The 16,478-nt window shown below is 37.3% G+C and overlaps 2 protein-coding genes across 3 annotated transcripts; one reads left to right on the top strand and one right to left on the bottom strand.

The window, feature by feature from the left end:
- The first annotated feature begins 545 nt into the window (after nucleotides 1-545).
- On the top strand, nucleotides 546-6,056 carry LOC121804730. Its single transcript, XM_042204374.1, has 3 exons — nucleotides 546-734; nucleotides 1,297-3,103; nucleotides 3,970-6,056. Exons 1-3 carry the CDS (start codon nucleotides 688-690, stop codon nucleotides 6,034-6,036), a joined length of 3,921 nt encoding a protein of 1,306 aa, XP_042060308.1. The 5' UTR covers nucleotides 546-687; the 3' UTR covers nucleotides 6,037-6,056.
- Nucleotides 6,057-7,609: 1,553 nt separating this feature from the next.
- On the bottom strand, nucleotides 7,610-11,645 carry LOC121804943 (CDPK-related protein kinase-like). 2 transcript variants are annotated; one of them, XM_042204668.1, is made up of 11 exons: nucleotides 10,826-11,645; nucleotides 10,367-10,497; nucleotides 10,229-10,270; nucleotides 9,996-10,104; nucleotides 9,728-9,806; nucleotides 9,345-9,641; nucleotides 9,147-9,259; nucleotides 8,565-8,672; nucleotides 8,424-8,486; nucleotides 8,184-8,354; nucleotides 7,610-8,087 (listed from the first exon to the last, which is right to left on the bottom strand). In XM_042204668.1, the coding sequence occupies exons 1-11, from the start codon at nucleotides 11,402-11,404 to the stop codon at nucleotides 7,947-7,949; spliced, it is 1,833 nt and encodes a 610-aa protein (XP_042060602.1). In that variant the 5' UTR covers nucleotides 11,405-11,645; the 3' UTR covers nucleotides 7,610-7,946. The 2 variants fall into 2 exon arrangements, with proteins under 2 accessions (XP_042060602.1, XP_042060603.1); XM_042204669.1 differs by having other exon boundaries at nucleotides 8,184-8,351.
- Between the last annotated feature and the right edge of the window lie 4,833 nt (nucleotides 11,646-16,478).

Genomic DNA, 16,478 nt, shown 5'->3' with positions numbered 1-16,478 from the left:
TTCATTTCTTATTTATTTTTTATTCTTTATTATTTCATATAAATGTAATTACTTAACTAAAATCCGGCATTCACTTAAATAAAAAAAAGTAGTACACATAATTAAAAATTCTAAGTACTTGATTAAAAGAGAAATTACATAAAAATCAATTAATTTCATTAATGAAGAATGCAGAATAAAAGCTGGCTACTATTATGCCAACCATGCTGCAAACTTGTAGAATTATCAATTAAATATCATAATCCATTCAATATACTACGCCTAATATAAGAATTCTTGAATTTTTACTCGCAATGTAAAAATAGTTACACAAGTTAATAAATGCAGTACACTTTAATTCTACATAATGCTGTATTGTTTTGTTCAATGCTCTGTCACATCTTAAATAAAGATGCTTAATTAATTTGCTACTACATCATCAATATTAACCAAAATAGTCAAAATACGACATCTGCCAAGGGGCAAAATGGTATATTCACCTTCTTCTTTTCATTTTTTGAGTTCGCTCTCCGAGGCCATTCATTGTCTCACTGTGTGTTGTGCGTGTATGTCGATATCTGCTCTGCTCAGCCGAAATCCAAAAGTCGTAAATTTTTTTTTAAAAATAAATTCCAAGGGAAAAAGGAAAAAAATATTCTTATATGTGATGAGATATTTCTGCTGCGAGAAATCGTCTCGCAAACCCTGATGATCGAAGCTCGCAGACAGCAGCTCTCCTCAATGTTCTATCTTCGGTAATAACTCCATCAACCTTCCTCGTTTTATCCTCAAATTCTTTTCTTCTTTCTTCCTGTTTCCTTATTCAAATGTTTTCAATCCTTTTGTTGCATCTTTTCGTACTTCTTTAACATAAGAGTTGAAACCTTTATTCCGGGTTTTTGAGATAGTTCCAGTTTGAAATGGAAAATTTTGTTTTTTTAAGTTATAGCTGGTATTGACTGTTTTATGTTGGTCTATCATGAGTTTCCTTTTCTGGGTTTGTTTCCGGAGATACTTTTGAGGTGATGGGTGGATAGAGTTAGAGAGAGTTGTGTAACTTTGTATTCTGTCTATGCAAGGAAATTTTTTGGGTTTCCTTTCCTTTAAAAAGAACTTTTTTTAATTTTGTAAACGGGCCGCTTTTATATTTTTTGAAAGCGTTGCTTATGGTTTCTTTAATGTTTTAGAATTTAGACATGGTGAAATACAATTTAATTTGGATTCTCCCATTGAAGCTCCCATTTTGTTGTGGTGGTTGTTTGAATGTTTTTGCATGCATTCTCTTGGTGATAGAAGCTGTTTGGTGCATGTTTTTAGGGGGCTTTGTGGTTGTGCCAAGGATTTGTGCGTGCTGGTGGTTCTTTTGTGTGCTGCTTTCCTTCTGGCTTCGTGCGACAAATGCTCGTTAAATGAAGCAGAGCGCCAGATAGAGATTGATAGGTGCAAGACCTATACTTCCAATTCTCATACAAGTTCTCTGGGGATTTTTGATGGCGATTTTAGTTCGTTAGCATCTAGAAATGCTGTTGACCAACAGAGCCTTGAAAATATATGTCCAGATCCAAATTCCTTCTGTTTCCTCTCAACATTGTCCGGTTCTTCGTTTGGTGAAGTTGCTATTGAAAAAGATGCAGTAGATGAAGCCTATGATGTTCAGTCGGAAGGCTTTCTGCCTGGACTGAAGCAAGAGAGGAGTAATCTCAGCTGGCCAGCCAAGCACAGTATCTTCAAGACTTTTGCTGGCAGAGTTATTTTGTGTTCGTTGAATGAGCCAGATGATTTTCATGGATCCCAGCCCGCGGATAGCACCAACAATGGTCAAACATCTTGTATGAACACATTATTTGACCATGGAACTCACATGTCAAAATCAGGGGAAAATGCGGAGGGAGTTAACTCGGTCATTTGGGATAGTGTTTCTAGACCCCCTGTGGAAGTCGGACCCTTTCTGCTTGATTGGGGACAAAAGAATTTGTATTATCCTTCTGTAGCCTTTTTAACGGTGAAGAATGTACACAGTGATAGTGTTCTAACTATCCATTATCCTTACAGCAGCAATTCACAGTTTTATCCATGTAATTTTAGTGAAATATTCTTGGCTCCTGGAGAAATTGGATCAATATGTTTCACTTTTTTCCCTAGAAATTTGGGCCTATCCTCAGCTCAAATTGTTTTACAGACTAGTTTCGGGGGGTTCGTGATTCAGGCTAAAGGCTTTGCTGTTGATTCTCCTTATTTCGTAAAGCCTCTCGATGGTTTCAATATTTCTTCTAATGGAAGGTGGAGGAAGAACTTGTCTCTTTTCAATCCTTACGGTGATGCTCTCTATGTGAAAGAGATAACTGCTTGGATATCCATTTCCTCAGGAAATAATTCCCGCTTGTCAAAAGCTGTTTGCAGTGTACGCAGTATGGAGGGTTCCAGTGAGCAAGGGATATTAAGACCTAAAGAGTGGTTGGATGTTGGAAGCGCTGATAGTCGTCAACCTGAAATTTCCGTAAGGCCTCACAAAAATTGGGAGGTTCCTTCTCTGCTAACAGAGGCCATTATGGAATTAGAGATTTCAGATCATTTTGAGGGAAAAATTGCTGGTGCTTTCTGTCTACAGTTAGTGAAATCTTCAGCCAGTGAGATTGAAACTGTTGTAGTACCTTTTGAAGCGGAGTTTATGTTAAGTCCAGCTTTAGATACAGATTATATTTCAGTATCTCTAGAGGCCTTGGTTCCATCTGATACAAGTGCACCTGTTGTTGCTCTCTCGGTGAGAAATGATGGTCCTCATGTTTTGAGTGTTATCAAGGTCAGACAAGTAGGAGATAGTGCTGACACTTTTCAAGTTAAGTTTGTAGAAGGACTTGTACTTTTTCCGAAGTCTGTCACACAAGTAGCTGTCATAAGCTATCGGGCGATTCATGAAGTAGACATGACATGTAATTTTCTTGTAGGGATGAATGACACAAGAAGTTCTCAGATTGAAATATCTTGCATAGATGTAATCAATGTTTTTGCAGGACAAAAATTGGATTCCACTACTATATATGCCCAGGAGATGACTAATGTTATTGGTGTCAAAGGCAGAAAAAAGCCTTTTGACAATGACGTGCATCCACCTACTGGTGTCAAGGTATACATCCCTGATTCATTTTCTTTGTACAAATTAACTCTCTTGGATTAGTTAATTGTGTTTGTGTACAAGTTCTTCACTTTGTAAATATTGAAGCCAGAGTTGGATTACTTAAATTATACCATGCTGAGGTCAAACTGTAACTGAATTTGTAACAATGCTAGCAAGAAGTTTTTTAATGGCTTTTATTTATAGTTTTCAACAGCCAGAGTTGGATTCTTGAAGTGATTGCACTATTTAGGCTGTGGTCTCCGTGATTGAAAATTTATCATGAAAAAAGGATAAAAAAAAGTTTCTTGCCTTTAAATCCCTCCTTTCTTCTTGAGTCTTATCTATAAAAAGAATTTTATCATTTGTTATTCCTCCTTTTCACCCCTATATGAGAATATTCTCATACCTATGCATAATATTTTACCTTATTGGAGTAAAAAGGAGGAATAAAAATAGGTGATGTCTTTTTATGCATTGATAAGGATGGAAAAGAACAGAGGGATTTAAAGAGAAAGAATTTTGGTTTCCCTCCCATGATAAATTTACAACCAAAGAGAACATAACCCTAATGGTACAAGTCTGACTCATATCATGAAGTCTTAGTAGTACATAACATATAATGATGGCGTTGGTGTCAAGAAATGTAGCTGTTTCTGTTCGTTACTTCATTGTTGAAGCTAGATTAGGCATTAAGCTTTCGTCTAAGATCAGTAGAGGTTAAACAGGTACATAATAGCATGTGTATAAAGTTGGTAGTTAGCCTATATTTTTTCCTGAACCATATAGTTTCTATCCTTGTAGAATCTTTTTATGTATTTGCAAAAAGTCTGAAGTTCAAATTTAAGAAAATAATGACTGTCAATTGTTATCTGAAGGCAGTGGATAGAAGACAAGCAGATGACTTGGTGCTCAGTAACTGGAAATCTCAGGCCAGAGCAAGTTTCATGTCTGTTCTTGATGATGATGAAGTTCTGTTCCCATTGGTTGAGGTTGGAAATCATTGTTCCGAGTGGATAGCTGTTAAAAACCCGAGTAATCAACCAATTTTGGTGCAGCTTATTCTAAATTCTGGAGAAGTCATAGATAATTGCCGCACAAATGAGATGCATTTACAGCCATCTTCGTCTAGCATTATAGTGGGTAACAAATCAATTGCTCCAACAAAGTATGGTTTCTCGATAGCTAAGGATGGGATGACTGAAGCTCTGATTCATCCTTATGGTAGCGCATCTTTTGGTCCCGTCCTCTTCCAACCTTCTGTTCGCTGTGAATGGAGGAGTTCGGCTCTCATCAGGAATAATCTCTCTGGAGTGGAGTGGTTGCCTCTCCGAGGATTCGGTGGATCAGTTTCGTTGGTGTTGCTAGAGGGGTCTGATTCTGTGCGAAGTTTAGAATTTAAGATGAATTTCCCATCCCAACTAAATTTTTCTTCCCCGGAAACTTTGCACGCCACAGCGGGTAAGAAGTCGATGTGTTCTGATCCCTTGATTAAAGAAGTGTACGCCAAGAATATGGGAGATTTTCCTCTGGAGGTTGTACGCATTGGAGTTTCAGGGTCGGATTGTGGTTTAGATGGGTTTCTTGTGCTTAATTGTAAAGGTTTTACTTTACCACCTGGAGAATCTGTAATTCTTCAGATATTGTATCAAAGTGATTTCTCCATGGCTACCATACAGAGGGACCTTGAACTGTCGCTTGCAGCTGGCATCCTTGTGATACCCATGAGAGCAAGCTTACCAATGCTCTTGCTTAACTTCTGCAAAAGATCAACTTTCTGGATGAGGTTGAAGAAGATTATGGTTCTAATCTTTTTTGCCGCATCATTGTTGTTTCTACTAGTGCATCTCTTGATTCCACGTTCAACTGCCTTCACATATCATAAGTTGAAAAGTGGGGGAAAATCATCTGCAGGGAGTGGTGTAGTCAATTATTTGAGTATGCGGTTGAAAAAGAAAACCAATGCTGCCTTGCCTCCCAACATGAATGGTTATGAAGGATCAATAGTAGGAGAAGAAGCATTGCTTTTGGGATCTGCCGCTGAAGGACTGGTTGGTTGTGCCTCTGGAGAGGGACATTTTAATGCTTCCGAACATCAAAAGCATGAGAACTCTTTAACAGATGATCATCCACCAGAAAACAGATTAGCATCCTCTCAGCTGTCAAACTTATCACCAGTTGGGAACTCCGCTGAATCGGATTCACGGAGTCTCACTGTTAGAATCGGAAAAGAAAAGGGAAGAAGGCGGAGGAAGAAGAAGACTTGTGGCATGAGGGTACCTGGAATTTTTGAAGTTTCAAGTAGTCAGAGTAGCAATTCTACCCCAACATCACCTTTATCACCTGCAACATCTTTAACACCTAAGCGTTCATGGCTGGTTCCTCTTGATATAAATCAACCTGTGGAAGTTAGAAACCCTTTCTCTGAGCCATCCGATCAGCAACGTGATAAAAGAGAGCACTCTGAACCTCCCAAGGTCAACCTGTTGAAAAATGAGGCTTCACCTGAGCATGAGACCAACTGGTGCTGCTCTGCTGGAGAAAAACTAGATTCAACTAGAAAACTTGCTGGTAGAGCCATTCTGTTACCTTCTGCCACTTTTCCTAGTGCTGGGAGGCCTTCACCTTCCTGGGAATGCCGTTCTCCTTTTTTGGCTTCGACATCGACAATTTCTCCTCAGGCACGAGCTCCTGGCACCAAACTGAATAACCATAAAATTAGTGAGCCGGGGGCTATGATTGCTGTGGAGGAGAAATTTACTTATGACATATGGGGTGATCACATCTTTCGACTTCCTGTGGCTAACCAGTCGAACCAGGCCTCAAATTTGCCATTCCATCCTCTTGAAAACAATTCTGAGAGCTTTTTTGTGAAGGGTCCACAAACCCTCATGAGAAACTCTGTACTAAAACCTGTAAGTTTGGACATGGAGGGTAATAAATAAATAAATATTTCTATCTGAAACTTGTTTGTTGGTTTCTACACTGTCTTTATTTTTTGTTTTGGTTATTTGGTTTCTGCTTAATGAAGTTGGACATAAATCTAACATTCTCTCAAGGCTTTTGGATAAAATTTTGGTAAGTGTACAGTAATTAGTTTGGTTTCGTCATTGTTGCCCTCATTCACCAGATGAATCTTAATTCCTTGGGAAGTTCAGAACTGCATCACCAGTTTCTCTTTGGACATTGGGACCTTTGAAGAAACTGATTAGACTCGATGTGTGTTTATGGAATTTTTGCTTGAGTAATACTAATGTTTCCATTATTTTTACCAAGTAGAGCTCAGGAATTTTTTGTTTGATACTTTTAGTACAGCAGAATTAAATTTCATTCTGGATATAAGTAAAATTCCAGATTTGGACATACTCAGAATTGAATTGCTGTTATCCATTTTTAGTCCCTGTTTTGAGCTAGCTCCATACCTCCATCCTAGCTCCGAACTGGCCCTGGAAGTACTCTCTTGACTGTTTTGTATCTGCTGTTTCTTATTTTTTGTAGTAATTAGTATTATTTAGATCCAAATCTGCTTCACATTAGATGAGCATGCCAACTCACTCTATCAGTTTACCTGTAAGTTCTCAAGATTCTTCAGTAAGATGCTTCCTCTGCTGATTTTGTGGGGCGAGGTTCTGCTTGAAGCATCAAAGTTGCAGGTGATGACCTTGCAATTCTTTCTGTATGCAGAAAATGGTCTCTTTTAGCCATATGATGCCTACCTAATGTGCTTAGTTGAATTAATCTCACGTGCTTGCTTCCACCACAAATTACTTCTGTCATATGAATAAAGTATTACCTTTTGAAACCATGAAAATTTATGCATACAAGTCTTATCAATCTTATCTTTTGTTCTTGAACTGGGAAAACTTTATTTTGTAGATGTTTGATATCATGAATGCTTGACGACCATTTAGAGTTTTTCCTATATATTACTCCTGCTACATATATTGCAATGTCTGTTACTTTTGTGTCTCTTCTCATTGGCTACACGTTAATGATCCGATGTTTGTGTCGAGCCAAGTGAAGTTGAAGCTGATATGATCCAGGTAGTTGTCCTGAACAGTCATGAATATTAGCAGGTCAATATTCAAGATCCTTGCAAATTAGCAGATTGGTTAGGTGCAATGTTTGAATTCTTGCTACAACAGCTGTTCACGTTGTCCGTTTATGACTGGGGATTCTGCTACAATCATGTTATAAAATCGGAGATTGGTGCAAGGGTACTGAATTTGTGGTATGGGCACTTGTAAAGGGATTCCGGTCCCTGGGGCTCTGCACTCTTGGTGACACAGACCATGGTCTGTTGTTGTCCATGACAAAGAGGAGACAGTCATGAAAATCTTGATTGCATATGTAGGAATTCTGTTTTTCTTCTAGTTTTGATTTCTTTTGACAATGTTAACTTTTGCTTGGTTTGGTTTGGTACATTAGATTAGGGGCTCTAAAACTTCCTTGGTTTTGGATTAATTTTTATATATTAATTTTCAGTAATTTACAATATATTCAACTGTATGCGTCAAATTAAAAAAAAGGAGATTGAATATATTAGATGGAGTGGAAGATACAAGGTTATTAAGTCAGCATTGTAGTCAGAAGAGAGGGTATGAATGTCCACTACAACCTGCTGAGAAATGCTCTCAGCTGCAATCAAAATATAAATTAATAAAAGTTTAAAAAAAGTAAAAAAAAGGGACGAAGTTAACTATGGCTTTACAGTGGCTGCAGAACTGCTTGTGTTGAATTCCAGCAATCCTTAATCTCGTGTATCTCATCTTCAGAAGCTGGTAGTCTACCGGAATCTTGAATCTGGCGGTGAATTGCTCTATAAAACGACAACGAAAACAAGCTGAGTAGCATCCTAATGAGGCTTGGCGAGAGCCCGGCTGGAGACTCCATGCAATAGCTTCACAAATCCAAGGAAACTGAGCTTCCCATCAGTGTGTCTGATCCAGTCATGAAGAACAGCATGAACAGGAACAGAAGGGCTAAGGCCGAGTTCCTGAAACATAAAATTCCATCCACTTTCTTTAAGTTTCCACGTTTTCATCGAACCTTCACATGAAATAAGGACCAAGAAAATTGTAGTATGCGTTACCGAAGCTAGTTCCTCGATCATGATAGTCCTGTTTCCATCCTTGTCGAAGAGCTCATAGGCGCAACGAGCGTGTTGCTCCCATCTATCGAGAGCTTCCAACTGATACACACTCAAAGCAGCAGCACAGAATTCTTCGAAATCCATTCTTCTATATTGTAGTGCATTCAGCTGCTGTGTGGAGAAAACAGAGTAAGTTGCAGTTGATTGACAATTCATAACACATTTGATCCAAAGCCTCACCGAAGCAAGAAAATCAAAGATGCGGGATTCATTCATGGCGTCTGTTGCGTTTTTCTTTAAGGCCTGGCCAAATTAGAGGGACAGTTAGACCAAGTTTTGATTCAAACAAACAATAGCAAGAACAATGTAACGACTACCAACCGTCTTAATATTATCTATACATATGGTGCCGTTTTTATTTGGCTCGAGCAGTGCAAACTGCTCCCTCAAGTAGAAAAGTTCGTCCGCTGTCAGTGTTTTCGATAAAGCCTGCAGAGATCGATGAAGGAAATTATGGAATCACAACAGCAAAGTAAAAACAGCAGAGTAGAAGTTTAAAATGACCGGGTAGCAAATCAGATTGTCACGAGATAGCTCTCACAATAGGCCCTATGACCGGAAACTTTCACACTCGTATCTCTAACAAATTATGATCCCATATCAGTAGAGAAGTGCACCCTAATGTTATCCATCTCTTCCAATCCAATATCTCTGAAGGGAATGTCCATTTTGGGATATCTACCTTAGAGTAAGAAATAACATAGTTAAATTTGGTTACTCTATCCAGAATGCGCCTATTACCTAATCATTGAAACCGAAAAATATTTATGATCTTTCTAGTGGAGAGATAATCTACACATTCAGACTCCATCACCATAGCAGATTCAAGTTCAAGCCGAAATACATTTAAAGTCTTTCAATGCAATGCACAAAAGAAATTGAAGGAATATACACTTTACCCACCCGTAATGCAGCTTTTCTAAGGGGAGATGATCGCATATATGCTTTCATGAGCTTAAATATCAATATATCCAATGGCGCTTTCACGTCACTGGTATTTCTGAGCCACGGATGACCTGAAGCAGCAGATATTTTCGTAAGTTAGCAAATTGGCTTATTTTGTTGGGGCAGGGTTGAGCATTACTAGCATTTGACACTCACACATGGCTTGAGCCGCACTCATTCGTTTCCTCGGATCCTTATTAAGCAAACGTTTGACAAAATCTTTTGCCTCAGAGGACAAAGTTGGCCAAGGTTGTTCCTCATAAGTTGGTTCAGCTTTAACAACAGCTCGAAAGATGCCAGATTCAGTTCGAGCCCAAAATGGCCGGCTCCCACATAACAATATATAAGCGATAACACCAATGCTCCAAACATCGGCCTCAGTACTGTATGCCCTATGTAAAACTTCAGGAGCTACATAGTATGCACTGCCAACGATATCATTAAGCCTTTCATCTATAAAGAAATGAATCAGTGTCAATCTAACAGTGTCAATCATCACTTCCTCCACAAATTTTATAAGAAGAACAAATCGGACAAACCTGGTTTCACAAAATCTGATAATCCAAAATCAATGGCCTTCAATGTTGAGTCTTCTTCTTTAGATGTAAACAAGAAATTCTGGTCAAGAGGCATGGACCAGTTAGTCGATACTATAAATAGTACTAGTATTCCATTAGTAAATCAAACATGCTAAAAAAGAACATTCAGCTCCAGCTGTTTGTTGACACACTATAATAACACAAGAGAAGGCAATCTAGGCTTCTAATAAACCATTTGTAACTCAAGACACACGGCTGAAGCTCCTACCTCAGGTTTAAGATCCCGATGTACCACACCCTGGAGATGGCAGAACGAAACAACATTCAGTATTTGTATCATCACCAACTTTGCATCATCTTCTGTATACTTGCCACCCCTGAACCATTAGGAAACATAACCTATTATAGGTGATGCCTCTCACACGAATATTCAAGCTCAAAACATCCAAAGTTACAGGATATTGCCCTCTCAAAACAAAATAAGTCCATACGAACTGATACCTCAAAAGTATTTTATCTAAAAGTTCACCGCCTTCGCATAACCTGAGAAATTAAGTAAAACTCAAGATCATGCTTCTACACATCATAAGCAAAAATAAGAGAATAATTAAACAACAAAAAAAGGCAAGCATGACTTACTCCATGACTACATAAACATTGTCATGATCTTCATAAGCATCATAAAATTGGATGAGATTGATGTGCCCAGTCAAAGCTCTCAATATCTTTACTTCCTTCCTCACATCCTCAATAGCTATAGCTGTGGTCATCTAGAAACACAAACAAGTACTCCCAACATCAGACATATAATATCATTAGAATTTGAAAATCGGCAAGCAAGATCCGGGCATTTATCTTTCATCTTCATAATACTAATAAAATGATTAGCCATTTCCAGACCTCATCATCCAATATTCAAATTAATTTATTTCAACCATCTTCCAAAACATAACCTAATCAAATGAAATCTCATTCTCAGACACTAGCCTCTTTACAAAATTAAACCCCTTTCTGAATAGAACAGATCTCCACAAATCAAAATCCATCAAGATGAAAAAACACCAGATCACCAAAATTGGAGAGAGAGAGGTTCCTCACCTTGGCTTTAGGTATGACCTTAACAGCAACTTCCTGGCCCTTGAGCTCCCCCTTCTTGAACTTGGCCTTACAAGTAAACCCAAAATGCCCTCGCCCAACTTCTTCCCCAACCTCATATTTGCTATAGAAATTCTTCGAAAAGCCGAAGCTTTTATCCAAACCTGCCCCTTCCACCTCCTTCCCCTCGGGTATAGCTGCCTCATTCGGCTTCACCGAGCCGTGCCGCCGCGCCAGCACCGCCTTGATGTGTTTTGCCGGAGACGGCGGCGGAAACGGCCTCTTGAAAAACCTCCTCGGCGTCCCACTCCCGGGCGCCGGAGATCTCGCCGGAGACTTCTTGGAGAAGAGATAATGAGCTGGGCTCGGGCTGTAGAAGGGGAAAAACGGAGACTTTTTTTCTGCTTCTTCGCCCTTTTTCTTCTCGAGGTTTCCAGAACTTCTCGCATTCTCGCCGCTATTCTTCGCCGGAACTGGTTGTTCACCGCTATTCTGCCCCGGAGCATAATTATCGCTGATTTCATCTGATGAATGGAAATTGAGCTCTTGAGAGGGTTTGGGTTTAGAAGTGCAAACTCCCATTTCCGTTTACACACACAAAATCTCTGTTTCTTTTTCTTGTATTGCTCCGCAGCAGCTCAAAACCTTGTTTCAATACAAAAAAAGGAAGCAATAAAAAACCCAAAAATTTCAAAGATTTGAACACATTTTTATAGAGGGACTTCAGCTTTGAATCTCTGCGAAAGAAGAAAGTGGAGAAGGAAGTGAGAGAGAGGGATCTGCGTAGAAGGTGATAAAAAGTAAACGACGATGGGTGCTTTGTAATAAAAAAGGAAAACTCAAAATTTGAAAAAAGGAAATGATTTTAGGTTTAATTAAATAATTAAAATAACAGTAATGAGGAATTATAATTATAGAAATGAATGTAACGACTGTGGTCCAGGGTGTACATTTGAGGTCCACGTGGCATGACGTGGTAGGTTTTAATCTTGATTAACAAGTGAGAATAAGAATTTGTTTCTTTTTCTCTTTGGAAACTAGTGAATTTTATTAATAATATTTTGGGATGGGTGACGAAGGAATTTCTTGATTAAGTTGTCTAATTTGTTTTCTTTTGATTGTCAAGATATTTCTTTTTGTTTTTTACTGTGTATGTTTGTCTGCAATACTTTGCTACCCCAAATACTCCCAAAGAGGATTAGTTGAATATATATGATAGTTAATCAAGCAGAAGTTAAGACAAGTTTATTGAACTTTTAGATTAGCTTCAAACTACAAATCTTGGTGCCCTTAAAGCATCTCCACACTCCAAGGGATGAGATAAATACAAAGGTAAATTAAATAACTATGCTATTTACATTTTCTTCATAAAAACTTATTATCCAATAGACCAATGAAAATAATACTCCATATTTAAAAAGGTATTATATCTTTGTCAATTTTAAAGAGGTATCTTTACTTCTTACTCTTAGTATCTTTAAAATGAATATGGTAGTGGTTATTATTTACTACTCCATTAATTTGTCAATTTATCTTCTTCCATTACTTTCTTAATTAATCTATTTTCTTTTAAAATGCTCTTAGATGTATATCTCTTACCGTCTTCCCATAACTTTATCTCTTTCAATATGAAGTATATTTTTGTCAAGGAAAAGAGATAAATTGAGAAAGTATATTTCTTATTCACTTATTAAAAATAGTGAATTCCAATGAAATAAGATAATTTGAAGGGGATATAGGAGTAAAAATAATCATTTCCTCCGTGCCATTTTAGGAGTCCTAGTTGAGTTCGTCATAAGTTTTAAGAAATGTAAAGGAAAGTTGGTGAATAAAGATAATGGAATGTGAGTCATACTTTTTTATGGAGTATTAATTTTATAATAAAATATGAGTGGAAAAAGGTTAGTGGAATATGAGGCCTAACACCAATTATGAAATATTTCAACCGAGACTCCTAAAGTGAGACACCCAAAAATAATAAATAAAGACTCTTAAAGTGGAATATAGTTTACATGAGTATAATATCTTCTCAAATATTATTGTCATTATAGATTGAGTTTTTATAAAAAAGGAGAGGCAAATATATTCTTCCTTCCTTGAAGACGCTCAAATGTGAGGATTAGAGGCTGACGCATTAAAAAATAGAGGCTACATTTTGAAATTTTTATTTGAAATATATATTTTTAGATAATTTAGATTGTTGATATGAACTTTTTTAATCTCTCTGTCCGCCATTACGAGTCTCATTTGAGTACGGCACGATCTTTAAGAAATACTCCATCCGTCCGCAAATAGGAGTCATGTTTCTTTTCGATACAATTTTAAGAAATGTTAAGAAAAGTGGATGAAATAAGGTTAGTGATATATAAGTCACACTTGTATATAGGAGTATAAGTTTTAAATGAAATAGGAGTGAATGTGAGCATATTACCATTTATAGTAAAAATGAACCACGACTCTTATTCATGCCGGACCGAAATAAAAAAATGATACTACTATTCGCGAACAAAGAGAGCATAAAGGAAAGTGAATAGAAATAGATAATGGAATATGAAACCTAATTTTATAGATTAGTGTTACAATAAAATGTGAATCGAATGAGTTAGTAGAATGTGATATCTACCTACTCCCTCCGTTACTTAAAAATAGAAACTCTTTCATTTTTGGTATGTCTCCCAAAAATATAAACTTTCTATTTAAGGCAATTTCTTTCTTACTAGTGAGGTGAGATTCATTTTCCATGAACACACTTTTTTTTTTCAATCTCTGTTACTTTTCAATTTTGCATTAAAACTTGTACTGTTTCAAAAAATATTATATTTTTAAGGAATAGAGAGTACTCCTCCCTCTGTCCCAAGGAAGATGACCATTTTTTAGGACGGCACGTGATTTTATGTATGCTAATTTTAAAGTGTTTAAAAAGGGAGAGAGAAGGTTGTTGGGTGTTTAAAAGTAGGAGGGTTGAATAAAGTAAGAGAGATAAAATGTTGTTGATATTTAAAAGTAGGAGAGATGCAAAAAGTAAGAGAGAGAAAAGATTGTTGAGTGTTTAAAAGTATGAGAGATGAATAAAGTAAGAAAGGGAAATGATAATTGAGGAATTTAAATATTTCCTAAATAAGAAAGGGATCATCTTGGTTGGGACAGACGAAAAATGAAAGTGGATCATCTTCTGTGGGACGGAGGGAGTACAATTTATAGTAAAAATAAACAAACTCCTAATGGCATATTAACTAAAATAGTAAACCAATTTGAATAAGTTTGAAGACACTATAACATTAAAAAATACTACTCCCACGTTCCTTGTTAATAGATGCATTTTTTTTCAACACGAAGTTTAAGAATAGTGTGTTAGTGGATAATGAATAAAGTAAGAGAGAATAAAGTAGAAGAACTATGCGATGAAGAGAGAATAGAGTAAGACAAATTGTTTATTTTTGCCAAAAAAAATGATTTAATTAATTTGGAACTTCACAAAATAGTAAATGATTCTATTAATATAGAATAGAAGGAGTACTAGTAAGCATAGTATGGACTTACACGACCGCGGCCCGTCCATTAGGGCCGGCAAATCATGCGGATTGGGCCGTTATCGGGTCAACCTGACAATGACCCAACCCAATAAGGCCTAACCCGAACCCGATTTGTTAAGGAAACCGAATCCGAACACGAACCCGACCTGCTACCTTCAAATCCGAACACGACCCGCACCCGATACGAACCCGTTATCGACACGATATAATATGGGTTGACACGACACGATAACGACCAGAACCTGATATTACACGATTAAAATCTGATATTACACGACTAAACCTTATTTTTTAACATAATTTACACAATTAAAATTTGTTTTATACTATTTAAACCTAATTTATAAGAAATTAAAAAATTAAAGTAATATATAATTTTAAAAATAAAAATAATAATAATAATATTATTTCTTAATGGGTTACCTGTATCCAACCCGCATCCGACCCGAACCCAACCCAAAATTATCGGATTCTTAATGGGTCAACCCGATAAGGACACGAACCCAATAAGACTTGACCCCAATGTAGAAATCATGGAATAAATATGCCCGGTCAATGGATTTTGACCAAATAATAAATGTGACGAGACATCTAATTTTGTGAAATTAAATAATATAGCGTCGATCTACATTTTACGTAGATAAATGTAGTATATTCACTTTCTCAAATCCGATTTCCGGTGAGTGAGAAATAATGGATTAAAGTTGGGCATACTTAGCTTTTTAATTAAAGCTTGGAATTTGAGCATAGGGAATAATTAACTAGTGTTAATTATCCAACATTGGAAAAGTGACACATCTTTTAACGTGTTTAAATTAAGTGATTTTATGTTACTTAATAATTATAGTGGACCAAGATGGGTGAAAGAGCCCACATGCGGGCGCGCCACCGCCGCCGACCGCCCGCCCGAGCCAGTGCTCGCGCTCGCAGTCGCAGTCACAGGCCTCGGGCCTCGGACTTGGACTTGGATCTTGGCAATTGGTCTTTGGGCTCGGGTCTGGACCCGTAGTAATCTTTTTAGACCACCGCTGAGTCAGCAATCCAAGTGGCTTGACACATCGTCAAGCATGACACAGTCAAAGCTGCCACGTGAGAAAACCACACGCTCCACACGCGAAAGGCACACTCCTGCCACACGCTTGTAACCGCCGACGATTACGAATCTGCCATGATGAGCCTTCATGGCTTGGTTGACTCTGCATGGTGGCTTGACCTATAAATAGGCTAGTCATTCCACTGGATTAGACACAATTCACAAGCATAATAGCATAAGCTCTCTCCCTCTCTCTGCATTGTCTTTCTGTCGAAAGCTCCGCCCTCTCCTCCATCTAGTTCGTCGGATCTCTGTTGATTGCGGTACTGCTTCACCAGAGACGTAGCCGTTTTATCTTTGGGGACGAAACGCCAATCCGAAGAGCACTACCTGGGCGTATCTCGTCTTGAGGAAAGAGGACTCCTCGACTCGGCTAACAAATTTCACGGTTTAGTTGTTTCGATTTTCAGTTGTAATTTCAGTTCAGTTTTCATTTCTATTCATTCTTTTGGGTTGTATTACGCCCGGTTGTATCTCTTGTAATCCTAGAAACTAACACCCAACCCAATAATTTCGTGTGGATTCGTGTCGGATTATCATATCGTGTCGAAAAATGCCAGCCCTACCGTCCATCATATCAATTGTTTCCGTCAATAGTTTTACTTTTTAAATTTTATTCTACTAAAAAAAATATTTCCAACTTTTGTGTTATATTCATACCAACATGTACGACTTACAATATACGATCATGTATTACATTTATTAGAAGGTTCCATCCAGTTTTAATTCAGTTGAGTGTAAAATATTAAAATTTTATTTTAAAATGGATTGGAATGCCATGAGCAATAATGATTAATCATTTCGACAATTTTAGAAGATATATTAAGTTGAATAGAACATTACAGGAACACTAATATTTTATAGGTCGAATTTAAGTAAAATGATTCAAGAATAGTGACAGTAAATTTTTCCTTAATAAAAATATTTGTGTATAATAACTATAGTAACGTAAAAAAGTGTCCATTCTATTATAAGATATAAAATTTTGTATTTTGTGCCATTTCGGAAATTGTATAATGAAGTTGCAACC

Source organism: Salvia splendens, chromosome 5, assembly GCF_004379255.2.
Source record: "Salvia splendens isolate huo1 chromosome 5, SspV2, whole genome shotgun sequence".
Classification (NCBI taxonomy): domain Eukaryota; kingdom Viridiplantae; phylum Streptophyta; class Magnoliopsida; order Lamiales; family Lamiaceae; genus Salvia; species Salvia splendens.
This window is presented reverse-complemented; position numbering and strand designations above follow the sequence as displayed.

What these genes read in the sequence shown, in the direction of transcription:
- LOC121804730 (XM_042204374.1), top strand. Translation starts at nt 688, where the DNA reads ATGATCGAAGCTCGCAGACAGCAGCTCTCCTCAATGTTCTATCTTCG. An exon ending in TCCTCAATGTTCTATCTTCG is followed by an intron (nt 735 to 1,296) that starts GTAATAACTCCA and finishes GCATGTTTTTAG; the next exon opens with GGGGCTTTGTGGTTGTGCCA. An exon ending in ATCCACCTACTGGTGTCAAG is followed by an intron (nt 3,104 to 3,969) that starts GTATACATCCCT and finishes TGTTATCTGAAG; the next exon opens with GCAGTGGATAGAAGACAAGC.
- LOC121804943 (XM_042204668.1), bottom strand. Translation starts at nt 11,404, where the DNA reads ATGGGAGTTTGCACTTCTAAACCCAAACCCTCTCAAGAGCTCAATTTC. An exon ending in ATCGGGATCTTAAACCTGAG is followed by an intron (nt 9,807 to 9,995) that starts GTAGGAGCTTCA and finishes CCTCTTGACCAG; the next exon opens with AATTTCTTGTTTACATCTAA. An exon ending in TGATCGAGGAACTAGCTTCG is followed by an intron (nt 8,088 to 8,183) that starts GTAACGCATACT and finishes TTTATGTTTCAG; the next exon opens with GAACTCGGCCTTAGCCCTTC.